This window comes from Lissotriton vulgaris, chromosome 11 (assembly GCF_964263255.1).
Source record: "Lissotriton vulgaris chromosome 11, aLisVul1.2, whole genome shotgun sequence".
NCBI classification, from domain to species: Eukaryota; Metazoa; Chordata; class Amphibia; order Caudata; family Salamandridae; genus Lissotriton; species Lissotriton vulgaris.
Genome location: NC_141699.1, coordinates 134,396,882 through 134,414,553, shown reverse-complemented (window position 1 = coordinate 134,414,553; position 17,672 = coordinate 134,396,882). Strand labels below are relative to the sequence as shown.

General features: G+C 44.2%; 1 protein-coding gene across 2 annotated transcripts in view; it reads left to right on the top strand.

The window, feature by feature from the left end:
* ATP6V0A2 (ATPase H+ transporting V0 subunit a2) overlaps positions 1-17,672 on the top strand; it is a 398,498-nt gene that overhangs the window by 222,654 nt on the left and 158,172 nt on the right. For both annotated transcript variants that reach the window (XM_086942902.1, XM_086942903.1), the window contains 2 exons: positions 2,611-2,750; positions 8,881-9,038. In XM_086942902.1, coding sequence (XP_086799028.1) covers positions 2,611-2,750; positions 8,881-9,038 — 298 coding nt within the window. The remainder of the gene's footprint in view (positions 1-2,610; positions 2,751-8,880; positions 9,039-17,672) is intronic.

Here is a 17,672-nt window from a genome sequence, read left to right as displayed (position 1 = left end):
GCTCCTGCTAGGCACGCTCTTCCACAAAAGCTGAGATCACTGTCTCTCCTGCATCAAAAGAACGCTGCCGGTGTGGCTGGCTTATCTACATTGACCTTTCTACAACCAGTGTAATGCTAACCAAACCCGCCATTTTGAGGGTCGATAATCTAAAGTGTTAGTAAGGGATCCGACAACTGTGGAGTGCACTCTAAACATCATACGTCTATTACTGCTAAAACTACAAGGAGCCCCATCACATGCATGATTCAAATTCCGGTATTAACTTCTGGCACATATTGGATGATCAGATGTCCGTATTTGTTTGGTTATTCAGTGATGCAGGTTGGTCCTTTCAAATTTGGATTATCTGAATCCATCGAAAACATTTTAAAACTTGCAAGTAAATAACCAACAGGTTATAAGTCAATCAATGTCCCTGTGTCACCAAGGTGATAATTACTAGCACTTGCACATCATGAGGTGTATGAATAATGCTTATATAAACAATGTCATTCAATGTCTTGATAAATATCAACCCTAATTCAATCAAGGAGGTCAGTGGTGATTAGTAGAAACATACTTAGTGTTGAAGAATAGTAAATCAACAATCACTGTTATTCATTGTAACCTACCAAGTTGTAGATGACCGTGTAAGGGTCTAAGATGTACTGCAACTTCTAAGTAAAGATGGTAGACCTACTGTATTAGTGTAGTCAATACTGTAAAACTAGAAACTACAATTGGTTCAGGAAAGTAGAGCAAACCTTTGCATATCCTTGATGTTGTTTAGGCATGTATGTGTGCTTTTGAGTAGGTCCTTCCATTTGCATTCTTTTCTGTCTAAGATGTGCTTGATGTTGCCACCAAGACTATCCTGTCCTGTCACTTCTGCAACTTGCCAGTAAATGTCATTCTCAGTGTTTCATTTCCTCAAAGTGACGAACCAATGGTACTCCATCCACTTGACATCTGATCCTACTCCAGTGCTAAGCGATCTGTTATTTGGCCAATTAGGTGGGTTGACCCACATACAATTTACTCCCCACAGTGGTGGGACACAGCAGATGCGGAGGATGCACTGTTTGTGAATTTACTGCCCACACAAAGATGATAGGCTGCAACAGAAGTGTTACCCTCAATGCATTCTCTAATTGTAAGGCTAAAAATGCTATATATGTCATCAGATGTCCCTGCAGTAAACTGTATGTGGGTCAAACCACTTGTCAGTTATCTGATTTTGTGCTGTATTTGAGAAATGTTCTCCATATTGTACTAGTAACTGCATTAAGTGCGGCTATTACTTATTGAGAGAGTGATTTCCACCCGCTAAATTATGCCCACGGCACTTTTTACATAAAAGAAGTTGAGCAGCGATTGCACTGGTATTTCACAAAGTACATTTCAGTATGCGTTATAAATCAGCACTGTTACTATTATCTGATAATCGGCCATTTAGGAATATAGAATTTTCTGATGCTACTCAACTACCTGGTCCAACATATCTTTCAATTCCCCTAGATATTGCAGGAGTTCCAGACCTTCATTGTCCACTATTCTTACTACCCCCCATTCCTATTCTACAATACCTTTTTAAAATGAGTTTTGTGTTTGCCTTTGTAACAGGTTCTCCGTACATAGATCTGCAAAACACTATTAAATGTAAAAGCCACCCCACAGGTGTTTAATGGCATGATTAAAAATGCTCACAGCTCCACCTGAAAGTAGGTTTGGTATGATGTAGTTTCTTTAGTGTGATAACACTGCTGTCTCAGAACCTAGTCAAAGAAAGCTTGACTCTGTGTTCACCATACAGTTGGGGATATGCTTAAATGCTGCAAAGCACCTCTTGCTAGTGGGCCAAATTCACCCAGGGCTAGTACGGAAAAGTCGTTACTTTTTCTCCCATAGATGTATTTACATTAGGAGCAAATTCCATACTTTCAAATGATTCATAAAGAGTATATAGAAAAAAAAATTAGGACTACCCCAGTGTGTAATATTTAAGCAAGCTGAATTTCTACCAGGTGCAAAATTTTGCAGGGGTAAATTCAATGCAAATGTGTGTGAACTTTAAAGAACATTGCCCCCCCCCCCCCCCCATATACACCCCCCCCATCCCCTGCACTCATATTAATTATTTGAGTGGTTCTTCCCCAGTTCACTGTTTCGAAAAGCTAGTGCTCTCCTCAATGAGAAACTAATTGTAAAGTGTTGTCTGAAGGACCATTTAATTACAAATGTGTGGGTATGCACCTACACTTGCAGACCTGAGATCTAAAGAAGCAATATGTGCATATCTGATGGAGGCTTCTAGCCTCAGATTTCTTACCTTTGAATGTCCCCCAAGCGTCAGACTAGCAGGAAATTCATGAGGAGTACATCTGCACGCCAATAGGTGACTCCGATCGGATCCACGTTGGCATGTAGAGGTGCTGCTCAAGATTTTCTGGATCCAGTTTGATGTCTGGGGAATATTTGATATGGTAATACTGAAGTTAAGGAACTTGTTATTTGCACGACTGGGCTCCACTTTGGTGCACGAAATACTTTGTGTCTGGTGCGAATTGCGAATGAATAACAAATCAGCAAAGTAAAAACAGTGTTTTGCTATGTGCTTGCCTTTTGCAGCTCCCTACACAATCGTCACTTTCCCCTTCCTCTTTGCTGTCATGTTTGGGGATTGCGGGCATGGCCTACTAATGACACTGTTTGCACTGTGGATGGTCCTGTACGAGAACAAGCGCAGCCTTAAACGATCACAAGATGAGGTAAGATACTCAAACTGTGCAGGTGACTATGTAAGTTGGGGATCAGGTAGGCACTGACCTGTTTTATATCATTTCAGATTGAGGGGAAGGCCTTGTGACCTCTAAAAAAAAATTTGATCAATGTGCAGTATGTCAGTATCTATGCTGCATGGTTTTTTTGTTGTTTTTTTAAAAAACCTTTATTGTGTGAATAGAAGCATACAAATACGGGCCTACAACCAATCAGGCCTGCCATGACACATTATGAACGCACAAAAGTCAACATTTAAGTTCCCCAGCAGTCATCCAGTGGTAGATAGGCAAGCAATCCAAGATGAAGAGGCCGAGTGTACGTTTTTTAATATAAAGGAAGTATAGTAGGATCAGTTGCAACTTTCGACGTCTAAATTCCCATGGCGGACTATAGGCAAAGCATCAATACAAAGGGCCTTGATAAATGGAAATACTAGCAGCAATTGACAGAAATCAACTTATGATCGCCCCATTTCAGATCAGTTCCCACCACGGCCCGCCACAAACCCGCTACCACCTGAATACGAGCTGGCGTGGATCAGAAAAGTCAGAGCAGCAACGTAATAACCATCCACTATACTAATCCAAACAAAGAAAAATGAGGGAAGGGGTAGAGAAGAGAATGTCAGAAAGAGGGAAAGAAAGAACGCTGTGCCATTGCACTCGCTCCACGGCGAGTAAAGCACACAGAGCTGGAGGACCCGCTACCGGGCAAGTCATGTAAAACATATTGTACGTGCAGTCAATATCGCAGAAGCGGGAAAGCAACTCCTTACTACCCGCTAGCGCTCCATGGAAGACGCGCGCAGATACCGCGCCCCGATAAAGGGATACAAAAGAGCCATAGAACTAAAGAAAAAGAAAACCAACATCAGAAAGATCCCGTCCCTCCCACAACACCCTGCACCCCTGCAGAAGGCTACGGCCTACCCCCCCAGCAGCGTGCCTGTCGCCCTAATTAGGACCCGAAATATAGAAGAATCAGAAAGTAAGAAAAGAACACAACAGACCAAAAGTAAAAGAGAAGGGAGAGGGGAAAGGAATCCAGTGGGAGAGGAGATCTGCAGTCGAACATTCAGCTCCTACCCCCCGCCTTAACACAGCTGGAACCAACAGCAAAGCGAGAGAGACACAACCTCAAATATCAGGAACAGGAAAAGGAGTCGGCCATATTGCCCCAACTACGGGTAGTCCTCGTCCACGTACATTAACCAGTAGATAGCCGAAGCAATCCTGTCTCACCCCTGTCCTCTCTTGAGCATAGCTTTCGTGCGCAATAAGGTGGTAGGCAGCAAGCAGTTCGGCATGGAGTACACATAGGATCGACACAGGGCAGGCCAAGGGTGCAGTCTAGAGGACCCCAGTCTCAAACAGCAAAGCAAGTAGTGGCTGCGATGAACCAGATTGTCAAGTAGCAATATCAGGAGCAGCAAACAGACTGGGTGCGGCCCCGCCGGCCAAAACAACGAGGTAACCCCTGTAAGGCAGCCACGGGACCCCACTAAAGCAGTTCGATTCAAACATCCGCCGGGCTCCACAGCCCGACCGGCATGGACGGGTCTCAACGTGGGGCCCCCGCTCCTGGTCGCTACAGCCAAAGTTTCCTGGAGATTCGGGGCCGCTGACATAGTCTCGTAGGTGCACGACGGCATCGCTCTTCGCAGCAGCCGAGGGGAGCGAATCAGCACTCACCATCAGTCGAGCCACACTCAGAAGGGACAGGCCAGCAGGCATGGCGGCAGAACCGCTGTCTAGCAGAACAGCGTCGAGGGCCATGGCCGCACGTAAAGAACATAGGGCGGCCAGGACATCACCGATCGTGGGCTCACGCCCACAAGCCTCAGACATCGTGTGGTTCGGCAAACTAGGTTCGCCGCCCCAAGCCGGTCCGGGACCCGGGGCGCCGGCGGCCATCTTGTCAGTACAACAGGGACTCTCCGTTCCTTAACTTCCGGACCGGGCGTTCGGATGAGGCCCACCGGAGTCTCTTCGGACCCCAGCAATGGCAATCTTGGTGCAGAAAGATGGGCCACCAAAAAACAGGGGCCGCCGGCGCCACCGTCTCACGGGCGCCGCCCGCCGAGTCCGGGCGGAGGGCTTCAAGATGGCCGGACAAGGCAACAAAGGGGGGACCAGCCTCCTATACGGTCTACCCCCATCCGAGGCGGGCCGCACCCCGCCACAGAGCCCTCGAGCCACCAGACCGGGCCCGGTCAGTCGCCACCGGAACAACCGCACAACAGCCTCTTCAGCCGACCCCTCTCCACCACCGGGTGCCGGCGTCGACACACCACTCCGGCCGGCCGTCACAGGAGAGTCCCCGGCCTGTACGCCACGGAGGCTCCGGAACAAACAAGGGCACAGCTCCAGATCCACAGCACCCAGGAGCCCCCGGGACGGACGGTAAGTGCCCGCAATGTTTCACCTTCCCTTATTTAGTCGATTGTGTTCACTCGGGGCAGGATGAGGTACAGGATATGTGCTTCAGGCAAGAAGGTTGACGGAGCCGAGCTACAGTGCGGCCATCACGGTTGCGAGCTTGCTGCATGGTTTTTAATTCTGAAACTTCATCTCGACTTTCCTGGTTCTAGATTACTTGCCACCTTTACAGTTTATATTGCTGCATACTTGGTGTATGAAATTGGGTTTCCGTTGTAGTAACACTCCCACTTTTCGCCAGATTTCTAATGCACTTTGACTTGATGTGCCCTGGGTTCCTGCCAATCAGGTTCCCAGGGCCTGTGTTCTTTCCCAAAACTGTACCTTTGTACCATAATCGGCACCTCTCTGACCACATGTACGTCCCTTGTAAAAGTACCATGGGTACTGTGACCAGCGAATGCCTCTAAGGGCCTCAGCACATATTGTGCCGCCCTTAGAGGTCCTGTACCTTCACACACCCACTGCCATTACAGACTGCATGTTTTGGTGCAGAGAAAAGTGAAGAGTCGACATGGCACACAGTCCTGTGGGCCATGCCTGCAACCCATCTCCTATGGTATAGGTAAAACACCCCTCTAGCTGGGTGCATTATACCACTGGTGAGGGTACAGTTGCATAAGCACTGTACCCCTACGGTGTCTAAGTCAATTCTTTGACATTGTAACTGCAGTAAAGCCATTAGGAGTATATGGTCTGTGAGTTTGTCATTACTAACTCCACAGCACCATAATGTCTTTACTGAATTTTGGAAAGTTTGGTAGCATACTTCTCAGCATAATAAACCCACAGTGATGCCAGTGTGGGATTTATTATACTATGCACTCAGTGGGCATCTTAGAGATGCGCCCTGAAAAACAACCAGCCTCTGGTGGGTTCCCTAACTGATAAACACCAGCCTGACACCACAAGACATGTTTCTGGACCCTTGGGGTGGAACCTTTTCCTCCCTGAGCCCAGAAACAAACCCTTTCCTGGGCTGAGGTGTTCACGCCTCCCTCAGGTCTGGAAGAGCCATCTGTGGCAGGAGAGCTTCAAAGGCCTTGCTGCCTTTGTAACACGACTCCCGGCCTCTCCTACTATCTGGAGCATGCCCCCTTCCTGTCTCTCCTCCTTTTCTGCAGAAAGACAGGCAGGAAAAATTGGAGCAGCCCAGGAGTTGTGCACACCTCTGCCAACCCCACCCCTCAGGTGGATGAGGTGAGGTGAGGTGAAGCCCACTGTTCGGGGCTCACCATCTTGCAGATGGCATGCACTCTCCAATCAGGATTAGGGATTGTGCCCACTCCCCATGTGGGCAGAGCACACCAATGGTGTAGTCACCATAAGGTCAGTAGCCCATTGGCTCCTGACATCAAGAATCCATAAAATGCCCACTAAATACAGTATTTAGGGGGCTGCCCTGAACCAAGAAGGACGACGAAAGAAGACGCCCAGCAGAGGACACTGCAAAGAAGAACTGACCAGCCCTACCGGCCCATCTGCAATTTCCAGAGACCCTGCACCAAAAGTCGCCTTGTCCTTCAACCAGAAACCTCCAGAACCCTTGGTAGGATTGACTGCCTTCAACAAAGCCTGGATCTCCTGTGAACAGCAGCTCTGTTCAAAAGAATAACCAAAGAAAGACGACGCCTGAAACCACAACTGCACCCGATGCCTCTGGCTCAAGTCAGAGTGGCCCACCGGTCCCAGCAAGGCCCCCCTGCGCTCCAGAGTCCGAGTCCACCGTGGGTTGACCCCTTCAGGACTCCCAGTTGCCTGCAGCCTCTGCACGGAGATAGGCCCATATCGGAAGTGGCCCAGTAAAGTGCAATCCGATTTCAAAAGGCACCCCGGCATCTGGCCCCTCTCCGACCTGGAGAAGAGAACCTGAGGTGCAGCTACTTCCACGAGCCCTCCAACTTACCTGTCCAGCTGTTGGTTCCTCCCGGAAGTCTTCCTGGGCCGAGCCTGCAGCCAAAAAACAAAACCAGCCATCCACATTGAAAACCAGAGGGCACCCGACGCAAAAACAGCACCCTGCACCCAGCGACCCACTGTACCTCTGTGGGCGCACCTTGTGTGCTAACTTGGATCTCCCTTTGCCCTAAGCTTAAGTCCAGGAGCTTTTCTCCCACAACCATGTGGCCTGCTCATGAGCAGCCTCCAACCAGATGCTCCCTATCCCACATTGGATAATATTGGGCCTCAGCACTCTGCACCCGGCCACCCTAGTGCCGCTAGGGCTGCTTTGAGAGTGCATTCTTGACCCTGGGGGAACCCTGGTTCTAACCCCAGAAAACCAACTCCCAAACCCAGGTACTTACTGTTAAGTCGATATCTTTGTTTTCTCCAATTGGACTGTATTGACAGCTTTCTTGTGAAAAGTGTGGAGTTGGTTTGTATAAAACCTTAAGAAACTGCAAATGTACAAAAACTGATTTATTTACCTTGTCTCTAGGAAATGTCCAAGTGTGATATCTAGGCATATCACACTGAGTAGAGAAAGTAACTTAAAAAGTCATTCAAACTGCTTTATAAACAAATGGCTTACTGTAACCAGTCCAATTGCATTCAACTGCATTCAAACCACATTTAAACTGCATTATTCTTGCAAAGTAGTATTATACTTACTTGTACCAGGCCTGGCTTGGTTCTAAAAAATAAAATGCAACTAAATAATATTTTTATACAAACAAATTAGTCGGAGTTCAGTCTTTGAGTGTGTGAAATAAATTCTTGCCTGAGTGTAGAGAATACATTCTTCACACCACCCTCTGATAAAGATTACTGCTCGCCCACATTGCCACAAATAGTGAGTAAACTATTATCTGCTTTTACCTCTGAAACCTTTGAGGTTCCACTGGACTCTGTGCACACTATACCTTACTTTGGTATAGTGTCTACTGAGCCAGCTTCTTACACTTGATCATTCATGGTCCACACGTGCACGAATCTGAATAGTTCCTGCAAGGTGAGGGAAGATTGATTATTTTGAAATGGCTTTCGCACTAGCACAGGACCTTGGTGCTGATCAGCAGACTATTTAAAAGAAAGCAATGACGGCAATAGTCTAAATTTTAGAATGTATACAACCACTAATAATTTATGTGGGCCACATTCAAATCCATTGTTTCATGCTCTTTGTAAAGAGTAAATGAATTGCAACAAAAACAAATAATTTGTTTCTCAACCGCATGCCGGCAGTAGGAGAAAATAGCTCTGAAGCAGCACACTGGGGTAAGAAGCAGGAAAGGCTTCTTAGAAACCGCATGCTTCATTGGGTCACATATTCAAATTTAGCTCCATTCCACCCAAAAGTGCAAATGTAGTAAGGGCTGTGAATTTCTGTGTGGTCCTAAAGGTTGTTGGTGAATAATGTAGTTGGGACGCTAAATACCATCACCCCGGTCTTGACATGTGAATGATTGTGGCCTGTCTACAGCATGACTCGGAAGTATATGTTTGGTGATGCCAGTAGCAGTTTTCCTAATTGTCTGGTGTTTGTGGTTGAAGTATGTGCTGCTCTCAAGAGATAAGACTGCAAACCCAAACCATAATGAAAACTACAGATAATACATTTGAAAATAATGTCAGTTGTTATATTTTGATATAACATATTGCGGGGATGCAACACAAATGCAGATTGAAGAAGGTAACTGTTGAGTTAAAGTAACATCTCTGCTTTATTAATTAACAGATCGTGAAGATGCTCTTTGATGGACGCTATATTATTCTGTTGATGGGGTTGTTTTCCATATACACGGGTTTAATCTACAATGACTGTTTTTCTAAGTCATTAAACATATTTGGGTCTGGATGGAGTGTCCCTGCAATGATTGCTCCTAAAGGTTGGACGTAAGTGATATATTTTAATTTGCCCATTTATTATCTTTGCAAGAATTTATGTTTTTCATAAATACTTTTTCATTGTTTTCTAATGTCAGTTATTTAGCAACAATTACGAAGAAAAAAATCTGGTTAAGAAGGAAAGTTCTTAAAGCCGTTCTTCATGAAAGGAATCATTATTAAAGTAAAAAAGACTATCTTCCCCCACGTTCAGGATCTCCTAAACTAGAGAAAGGAATCCCCAAGTAAAATAACACAGGGTAGTATAAAACATTTTTTTTCTTTGTTGTACATCCTTTCATAAATATGAATACAATACATAACAAAAAAACATTAGAAAATAAAAAATTGATTTAAAACATAGAAAACCTTTGCTGCCTGAATCCTTAATGTCTCCCCTTTTTCAAACAGAAAAAACAAGAGGTAATTGTTTCTACAAAGCAACCAACCTCACATAGTGGTAAAACGTCACTATCTCTTTAAGGCATCCACAGACTCTTCGACCCTCAATGCAGTTTGAATGTTTTCTTGGAGAAGTTGGCTACAAAATCCACAAGTCTGCTTCCTTTTCTGTGGCCCAGAAGGGAGGTTATGATTTTAATGAATGTACCATTGGTAGAGAAACGGTTTTACAGTTAAGTAGTTTTCCGTTTTCTATCTTGGAATCCTCATTTATGTACATAAACACTTAATAGCAATATATGCATATCTGTTTACAAAGGAGGTGGGAGAACTGAAATGATTGGAAGTAGGAAACATGTTAGGAAGTCAAACTCACCTGGAATAAATATTTTTATAGAAGGCTACGCTGTCATCGGTACCAGCCCTGAAACGAAGCTCTAGAAAATAGGAGATGTGCAACACAAGACTCTCAACCAAAGATCCCCGAGAGCTGAAAAATGCAGCTTTGACATCAAACCCACAAACTCTCATATCAGACTACTATGCAAGTCCAAAGACTAATATTACCTAGGCTCATCTCTTCTCCAAACCAATGCATACATTATCAGGGGTTGGCACATTGTAATATGAACTCACCTCAGAGAAACTCTCATTAAATTAAGGTGGCTACAGACTAGACGTTGCATATATCACAGCTGCCCTAGAAAACTCACCATACTTATCAACAGTAATTGAACTTTCATGATCCAAGTTAATGAAAAAATCCACTGTCCTGCAGAGAGATCTACCGAAGTCTCAAATGTGCAAACAATATCAAACCAAATCCTGCTGAGCCCTGTACCCCATACCTCCATACACCCATCAAGCATTCCCATCAACCCCTCTGTCCAGCACATACCCGCATTCCTGTGTCCAGACACCCCACTTCCCTGCTAGTTTGTTATACCTATAGAATTCCAACTCCACCCGCCCCACCTGATTTAATGCTATAACCTTCCAGAACCCAAGAACTGACCTCGTCTTAGTGCCACTTTTGCTCACAATCTACCTCGATCAGAATCTAGGCCTAATTAACACCTGTTCATTCAGGAGTTATTTCCATTATTCTCATGACCTCCTCACTGGATATGTCATTTGGTTTGTTTTACGGAGACTTGGCTCAGAGAAAATGCAGTTACCATCTTTATTAGCCTTAATCAAGACCAAAAAACGAATTCTGAAAAAAATAAAGGGAGAAGCAAGGAGAGAGTAGAACTCGGTTATTATTATTCCTTACACCACTTTCAATCCCATTCTTAGAGTGCATAGCAGCCAAACGTTATAACACGTTTTGTAAAACAACTCTACCTTTCTGGATCTGTTCCTCAAATTCACTCACCATCTACAGTAAAGTCATGAACAGTGGAGTACTTACCTTGTGGGTCAGTAGCCCAGATGCCAAATCTCCTGCAGACCTTTTCAACAACAAGCTGGTCCTTCGCTTCAAATAGCTAATGTGCATCCCATCACGCTCATCATGGCACACGCTAGACCTCCTTTTTTCCTATAACCACAGGTATGCTCAGACCACCCATTCAGCAACCACATGCAGGTTCTCATCTTCAAACATGTGGTATGTGGCCCCATATGCTCATCAAGGCACATACTGTAACACCACACCCTCTTTTTCTCCCCTCCTAGTGCTGGCTGGACAAAGGTAGGTCTAATGCTGTTGTGAAACCCTACAACAGGATATCTTTATTTGCTACCTGCATTGGGCACAGTTACCTTAACTATTACCACACACTGATAACAGTCCAGAGCTTCTAGTGTGTCTCCACCCACCAATCAACATTACTTATTTAAGTGTTGTTCAGGCCTCAAAATCCCTGGACCTTTGCTACCCTACTCACACACTGATAACACCCCCGCTGAGTTGTTATTGTTTATTTGTATGTTAATGGTTTCAACTGTAGCACTGTTTGCTCGATCAGCATAAACCCGTCTCCTATCCTGCGCTTACACTAAAAGCTGTATCAAGAATACTGGTGTACTACTGCATGGATAAATGATTGATACTTCCAATACTGTTTCATTTTTCTGTAAAAAAAAAAAAAAAGGCACAGCCTATACCTAATTTTCTCCAATAATCACACCCGTGCTCTGATCAATCTTTCCTTTCATGCACCTCTCAAATCTAACTTACAAACCAACCACTTGAATAGAAACAATGCCCCCATTTCACACAGGACATTTTAGAAACATAAGTACTGAGGCATGTATATCTGTCTGTTGTACTGCCATAGTGTACCAACCTGCAATAAGTGATCTCAGTACACTTTTGACAGTCTTTACCTTAATCCGTTATTGGCAGCCTTGTTTCCATCAGACTCTGAATATCCAAGGTTGCCCTCAAATCCAACAAGAGGTTAACTGTAGCACGTCCTATTCTGAGATGTACCAAAGAAAACTGGAAACAAAATATGGCTTTAAGCCTTGGACCAAAGAGGACCAACCTTTGCTGCTGGAGGCATCAGGAAGGTTACCATATAGCTATCAAAAGAGCCAGAATACTCTGTTTCAATAACCACAGTAATAAAGCACTCTTCAGTCCAATAAATTCTTCTTTGTCTTTAAATAGCACCTCAGAAATGCCTCAAACTGCAGAGACCTCTTTTGTTACAACCCAAAATCACCAAAGTTCATCATCAGTACCACAGAGGTGTCCCATAATCCCATCCCACTTTATCATCTACATTCGGCTTTCTCCTTATTCCAACCTTTGAACTCCACGGAGGTTCTAAACCTGGCTCTCAAAGTGAAAATACTTAACACACTTAGTGACCCAAGTTTAGCAGCATACCTCAACCAACTAAACAGCAAACATAACTGATTTAATCAACTCCTCTCTCTGTTCAGGGTCTGTTTCTAGGCTGCTGAAATATGCCATATTTATCACACACCTCCTGAAACAAAGTCATCTGCTGATCTAGAAATACTGGCCAGTTACTAGCCCATCTCCACTGTCCCTTTCCTCAGCACATGGAAAGGGAATTAATATGACTTCTGCAATGGAATGTAAAATGTAACCATCTTCGACACAACCACCCATCTGGATTCTCACCTGGCAGGAACAGCAAAACCACACTTTACACTGTAACGGAATCAAAGAGATATTGTTTCTGACTGAGGGTAAGGAAAACCAAACTGCTTTTCCTTGACTTGTCTGTGGCCTACAATACTATCTACATCACAATGCTTCTGTAAAGTCCCCTTGGAGATCTATAGACTCCAGGCCAGAGGTGCGATTCTGTATGGCAGTGAACTTTGGGGTCATACCTGCAAGAAAGAGCTGGTGCACAGTTGAAAACAAGTTTCTTAGACAGCTTCTAAAGTTACCGGCTAGCACCCCACTTCTGCCTCTCAGATTGGATCTGGGCCTAAAACCGTTGGACGAAGTTGTGGGTGTAAAGCCTTTAACCTTTTGGAGAAGATTATGGTCTACCCCTGAGCTAGCCAGCTATAGGCAGGAACTGAATGAAATTCTTGCTCTGCCTACCATAGAGAACATCCCGTGGTTCAAATATCTAAAAACTGAGTTTGCCCGGCTGGGTCTCCCCACCCTTTGGAGGGACCCTGAAATGGCCTGCCAGGGTTTGTCTCGTAAAGAGCTGGTGGCAACTTTTTATGCTTGTAACCTTGCATCCCATACACAGGGTATACACCCAGACTCCCTGGTTAACACCTTTCTTGGGGTGAAAGACTTTTACAAGTTTGAACCAGTTCTTGACGATATTTTTCTGAATTTGGCCAGGAAATTATACTTACAATGGCGGTATGGTATTCTTCCGCTTAGAGCATTTACAAGTAAATGGAAGTTCCACACCCTGAAAATTTGTCCAGGCTGCAATTGCGGGCTTGAAGACGAATTGCACCTAGTCTTCTTTTGCCCCGCACACTGTGCGGCTAGAAGGTTCTGGATAATCCCACTTTGCAAAAATTTAGGGTTTGTCAAATGCTCTGAGGCCTTCAGAATTCTCAAGACTGATCTCTCAGAAGTAACTGTTTTTGCGATGGCCAAATTCCTTGAAGCAGTATGGCACAAGAGACGGCTTCTAATTCCCAGGTTACCCCATCCCTGACCAGATCATGTACTACTGTCTGCGCATCCCTTTTGCATTGGTCACTTTTTTAACTAGAATCCAAATTTTATATAAAATTGTCTTGTTTTTACCTAAATAGATTGTCAAAATAATTAACAGTACTGATTTATCGATTGTCTGTATACCTTAGGTTGCTATGTATTGGGACAGCTTCCTGTTTTATTTGTATGCAATTCTGCTACTGTTGCAACATTGTTGTCTAATCTTGGTTTGTATGTAATTTTATGCCTATCTTTTATGGCAATTGCCCAAATAAAGATTAATAAATTAAAGGGAATTAATGTGACTTCTGCAATGGAATGTAAAATGTAACCATCTTCGACACAGCCACCCATCTGGATTCTCACCTGGCAGGAACAGCAAAACCACACTTTACACTGTAACGGAATCAAAGAGATTCTGTTTCTGAATGAGGGTAAAGAAAACCAAACTGCTTCTCCTTGACTTGTCTGTGGCCGACAATACTATCTACAACACAATGCTTCTGTAAAGTCATTGGATCTATTCATTCATCACAGACCTCTGGTCAAAAACTCTTAATCCGACCAGTTTGAATCGTCCTCACTCTCAGTGAAGTCTCGTTCCTCAAGGATCATAACCCTCACTCTGAACTTTGGAATTCTTTTTGGTACTAGACTTCACTTTGCTACCCAAGTCAGTGGTGAGCTAAGGGTATTAAGATGCCGCTCACTCTTCTTATGGCAAGACCTTGTAAAAAGTGGCCAATCAGTGGCTGGCTTAAGTGACACAAGCACAGTGTAGGCAATCTAACAGTTATGAACTACAGTTTTGTCATTAATTTTCAACCAAATCGAATAGTCAATGTGATATTGCAGACCTCACTTTAAATATGCAGGGTTAGATCGGCAGTATTTCTTGGTGATGTTATTTAAATATGAGCAGGGGGGCTTTCTGTGGTCCTTTGCTAATTCTCCAAGAGGATGTGTGATTGATGTAGGGCAAAAATGTATTTCTCCTGATTGAAGGAGGTGGAACAAAAGGTTTATTTACTGAAAATCATATGATCGTATACTCAAAACGCGAATGACCTATCCTATCCTTCTTCTTGTTTTTTTTTAACCAAGTAACTACTTCTCGAAATATTTTAACTAAGTAGTGCCGTTACGGAACATTGGCATCAGTTAGACTCTGTCCTGCGCAGCTGAGAGATATTAGAGGTAGGGTAGTGGGAACACTGGTTCAAGTTTCAAGTTTATTTTTATTTGCTTTGGTACTCAACTGAGGACCACAATTTATTTAAACATAAAATTCAAGTTTTTTACAACAGTAAAATTTCTTGTGCTAATACAATGTTAAAAAAGGTTTTAAAAATGTATAAAAGTTATAACAGACAAATTCATTTGCCGGGAATTTACATAAAGTGATCAGTTCCTTTGCTAAGTTAATCCTACATTTAATGTATATGGCTTGCAAATACCGGGAACACTGGTTAGAATGCATGGATCTGTGACCACATTCTTCTGCATTGTTGGATCTTCGTTGAAAGACATAAACGTTACAGTAATTCGCCGCGGTGTTCAGGAACCCCTGGATAACTTCAACAATATGTCTTCCTCATATCCATGTTAGTAGAAAGGGTGAAGAATCCAATATGTCGGTATGTTGCTAAGCACTGCCTGAAAGACTATTATAAGCAAGATTTTCTGAATATTAGTATTTTGTAACTGAATTGTAGCACCTATGATAAAATCTTTGCTGTCTAAGTGATGAGGAAAAGTATACCCTGAGAGGCTGGCATTGTAAGAAATGGAAAAAGGTGCCTTGAACCCTTTATGGCTCTAGTAGATTGCGCTGCCCATGATGCCTTCTACTGGCAGTTGCCCCACTGAGTCAGTTCTTTTGTTATATCGCGTGCAACTGGGACCCAAGGAACACAGCGGGAGTTTTCTCGTTTCCCCAAATGTTTCTTCCAGAAATCATGTGTTTGAGGTATGCAGATACTCATGGTTTGTATACTCCTGTCATCTAGTGTTGGGTCTGGATGTTTGCAAGTTGTTTTTCTTTGAACAAGTATTTCCAGTTCCGAGGTAAGGTGGTGACTCCTTTCAGTGATAGTGCGCATGGGCTCCGACTCCATTGTTAGATTGTTTTTTTTTTGCCAGTGGGTTCAGACGTGTATTGCTGCGCGGGGAACATCCATTACGACACGGTGTTTACACCGCACTACCATTACAACGCTGGTTTTACAACGAAAGTCGTTACCACGACTTGCGCTGGAGGGCGCTCTAGGCTAAGGAATAGTAGATTTACTATTCCAACACCTTCCCTACTGTATGTAGGCTGGTGTTGGAATAGTAAATTTTACTATTACTAAATCCAGAACCCTACAGCGCAAGTCGTGTTAACGACTTGCGTTGTAAAAACAGCGTTGTAATGGTAGTGCGGTGTAAACACTGCGTTGTATTGACATGCAACCTTGCTGCGCTCCGGTTCGAAAAATGTTCTTCTCGTTCCCCTCAGTGCGCAATCCACTCTGCCCTCGACTGTATTGTTTCTGTATGTGTTTCCCTATTCTCCACATATCGAATTGCTTGACAAATTATCCATTTTCAATCAAAAACCTAGTGGGCGGCCGTCGGGCGTAGCCGTGTCGGTCCAGCCTTCTGCCGATGGAACAAACTACATTTCAATTCTGTCCTCGGTGTCCCGCCAAATATCCTCTCACTGACCTACATCAAGTTTGTAACTTGTGCCTCTCTTCGGAGCACAAGGATCAAGACTGTGACGCTTGTAAGTCGTTTCGGTCCATGAAGACTCAACGCGATCACCTGTCTCAACGACGAGAGATGCAATGCCAAAGCATCCAACACACTCAGGATATCTTCAGGGAAGAAACCGACCAAGAGGAGATCGAAGCGTCCGCTGCAGAAGAAGAGGCCCTTTCCTTTCCAGAGTCCGAGGTCGATCTGGAGTCATCCGAAGATGTGCCTCCCGGACTGGGTGGCCTGAGTACCGAAGACCCCTTGCCCCTAAATCCTCTTCCAAAACATATAAAGCTACTTCACCACCTCTGCCTTCTGGCCAGGGTCGGCACGAGTCAATGTTTCCGACGCCCAGCCTCTCGGCTCGGCACCAAAACAAACCGTCAAGCCTTCCGGCTCGTGACCGAGCCGACCAAAATTACCTTTGGATCCGAAATCATCAGGCTCCAAGGACAAATCTGGTTCGGAGCCGAAACCCTCCGATTCGAAACACAAACACGCTTCAGAGCTGAAACATTCCACTACCGAAGACGAGTCGATTTCCATGCCAAAATTCGAAGGACAGTGTCCCCGAGCCTCCAGAATCCATTTTAGAGGTTCTTAAGGCCAAATTGGATCCCAAACGGATTTTTTAAATTATTTATACTGACACTGGACATATTTTGACTAACATACCAACAAAACACAAGCTTCATGCAGAAGACACTGCTGATAGGATTCCCACAAAGAAGAAGGACATAGGTACTAGTCCTGTTTATCCTGCCCCACGACCCTCTCCACCTCCACCATCTTCTCCACAGTTAATAATTGAAGATCCCTTGCACATAACACCTCAGGGATCTCCACATACAGATCCAGATGTCTGTCATGGTGATGATGATACTCATTTGCCTGCAGACCCATGGAATGATTACACCATTGACCCTCCAGTAGACAATGAGCCAGACCTTTATCCTGCAAAGCTATCACCACCAGATGATAATATGGCTTATCAACAGCTCATTGCTAGAGCAGCAGAGTATCATGGGTTCCCTTACATAAAGAGACATTAAAAGAGGTATTTTTATTTGAAACACTCAAGACCACACACAGGTTAAGCCAAGCACTCCCTATGCTTAAAGGCATGATGAGTGTGTTTCAAACAACAAGGGAACCCCAAGCAAGTCAGCAGAGGACCTCAGGGAGCAACTTTTTAGAAACAACAATGGTCCCATGCAACAAGAAATCGAGCATAAAGATAAATACAGACACAGTCGATTCTGTATTAAGTGACTTCTCCAGCCGGACAGAGGTCTAAATATTTTTACTTTTAACAGGAATACAAAGAGAATTTCCTTCAACAGTTTCACGTTGTGGGGCACAAGCCTGTACCTCAA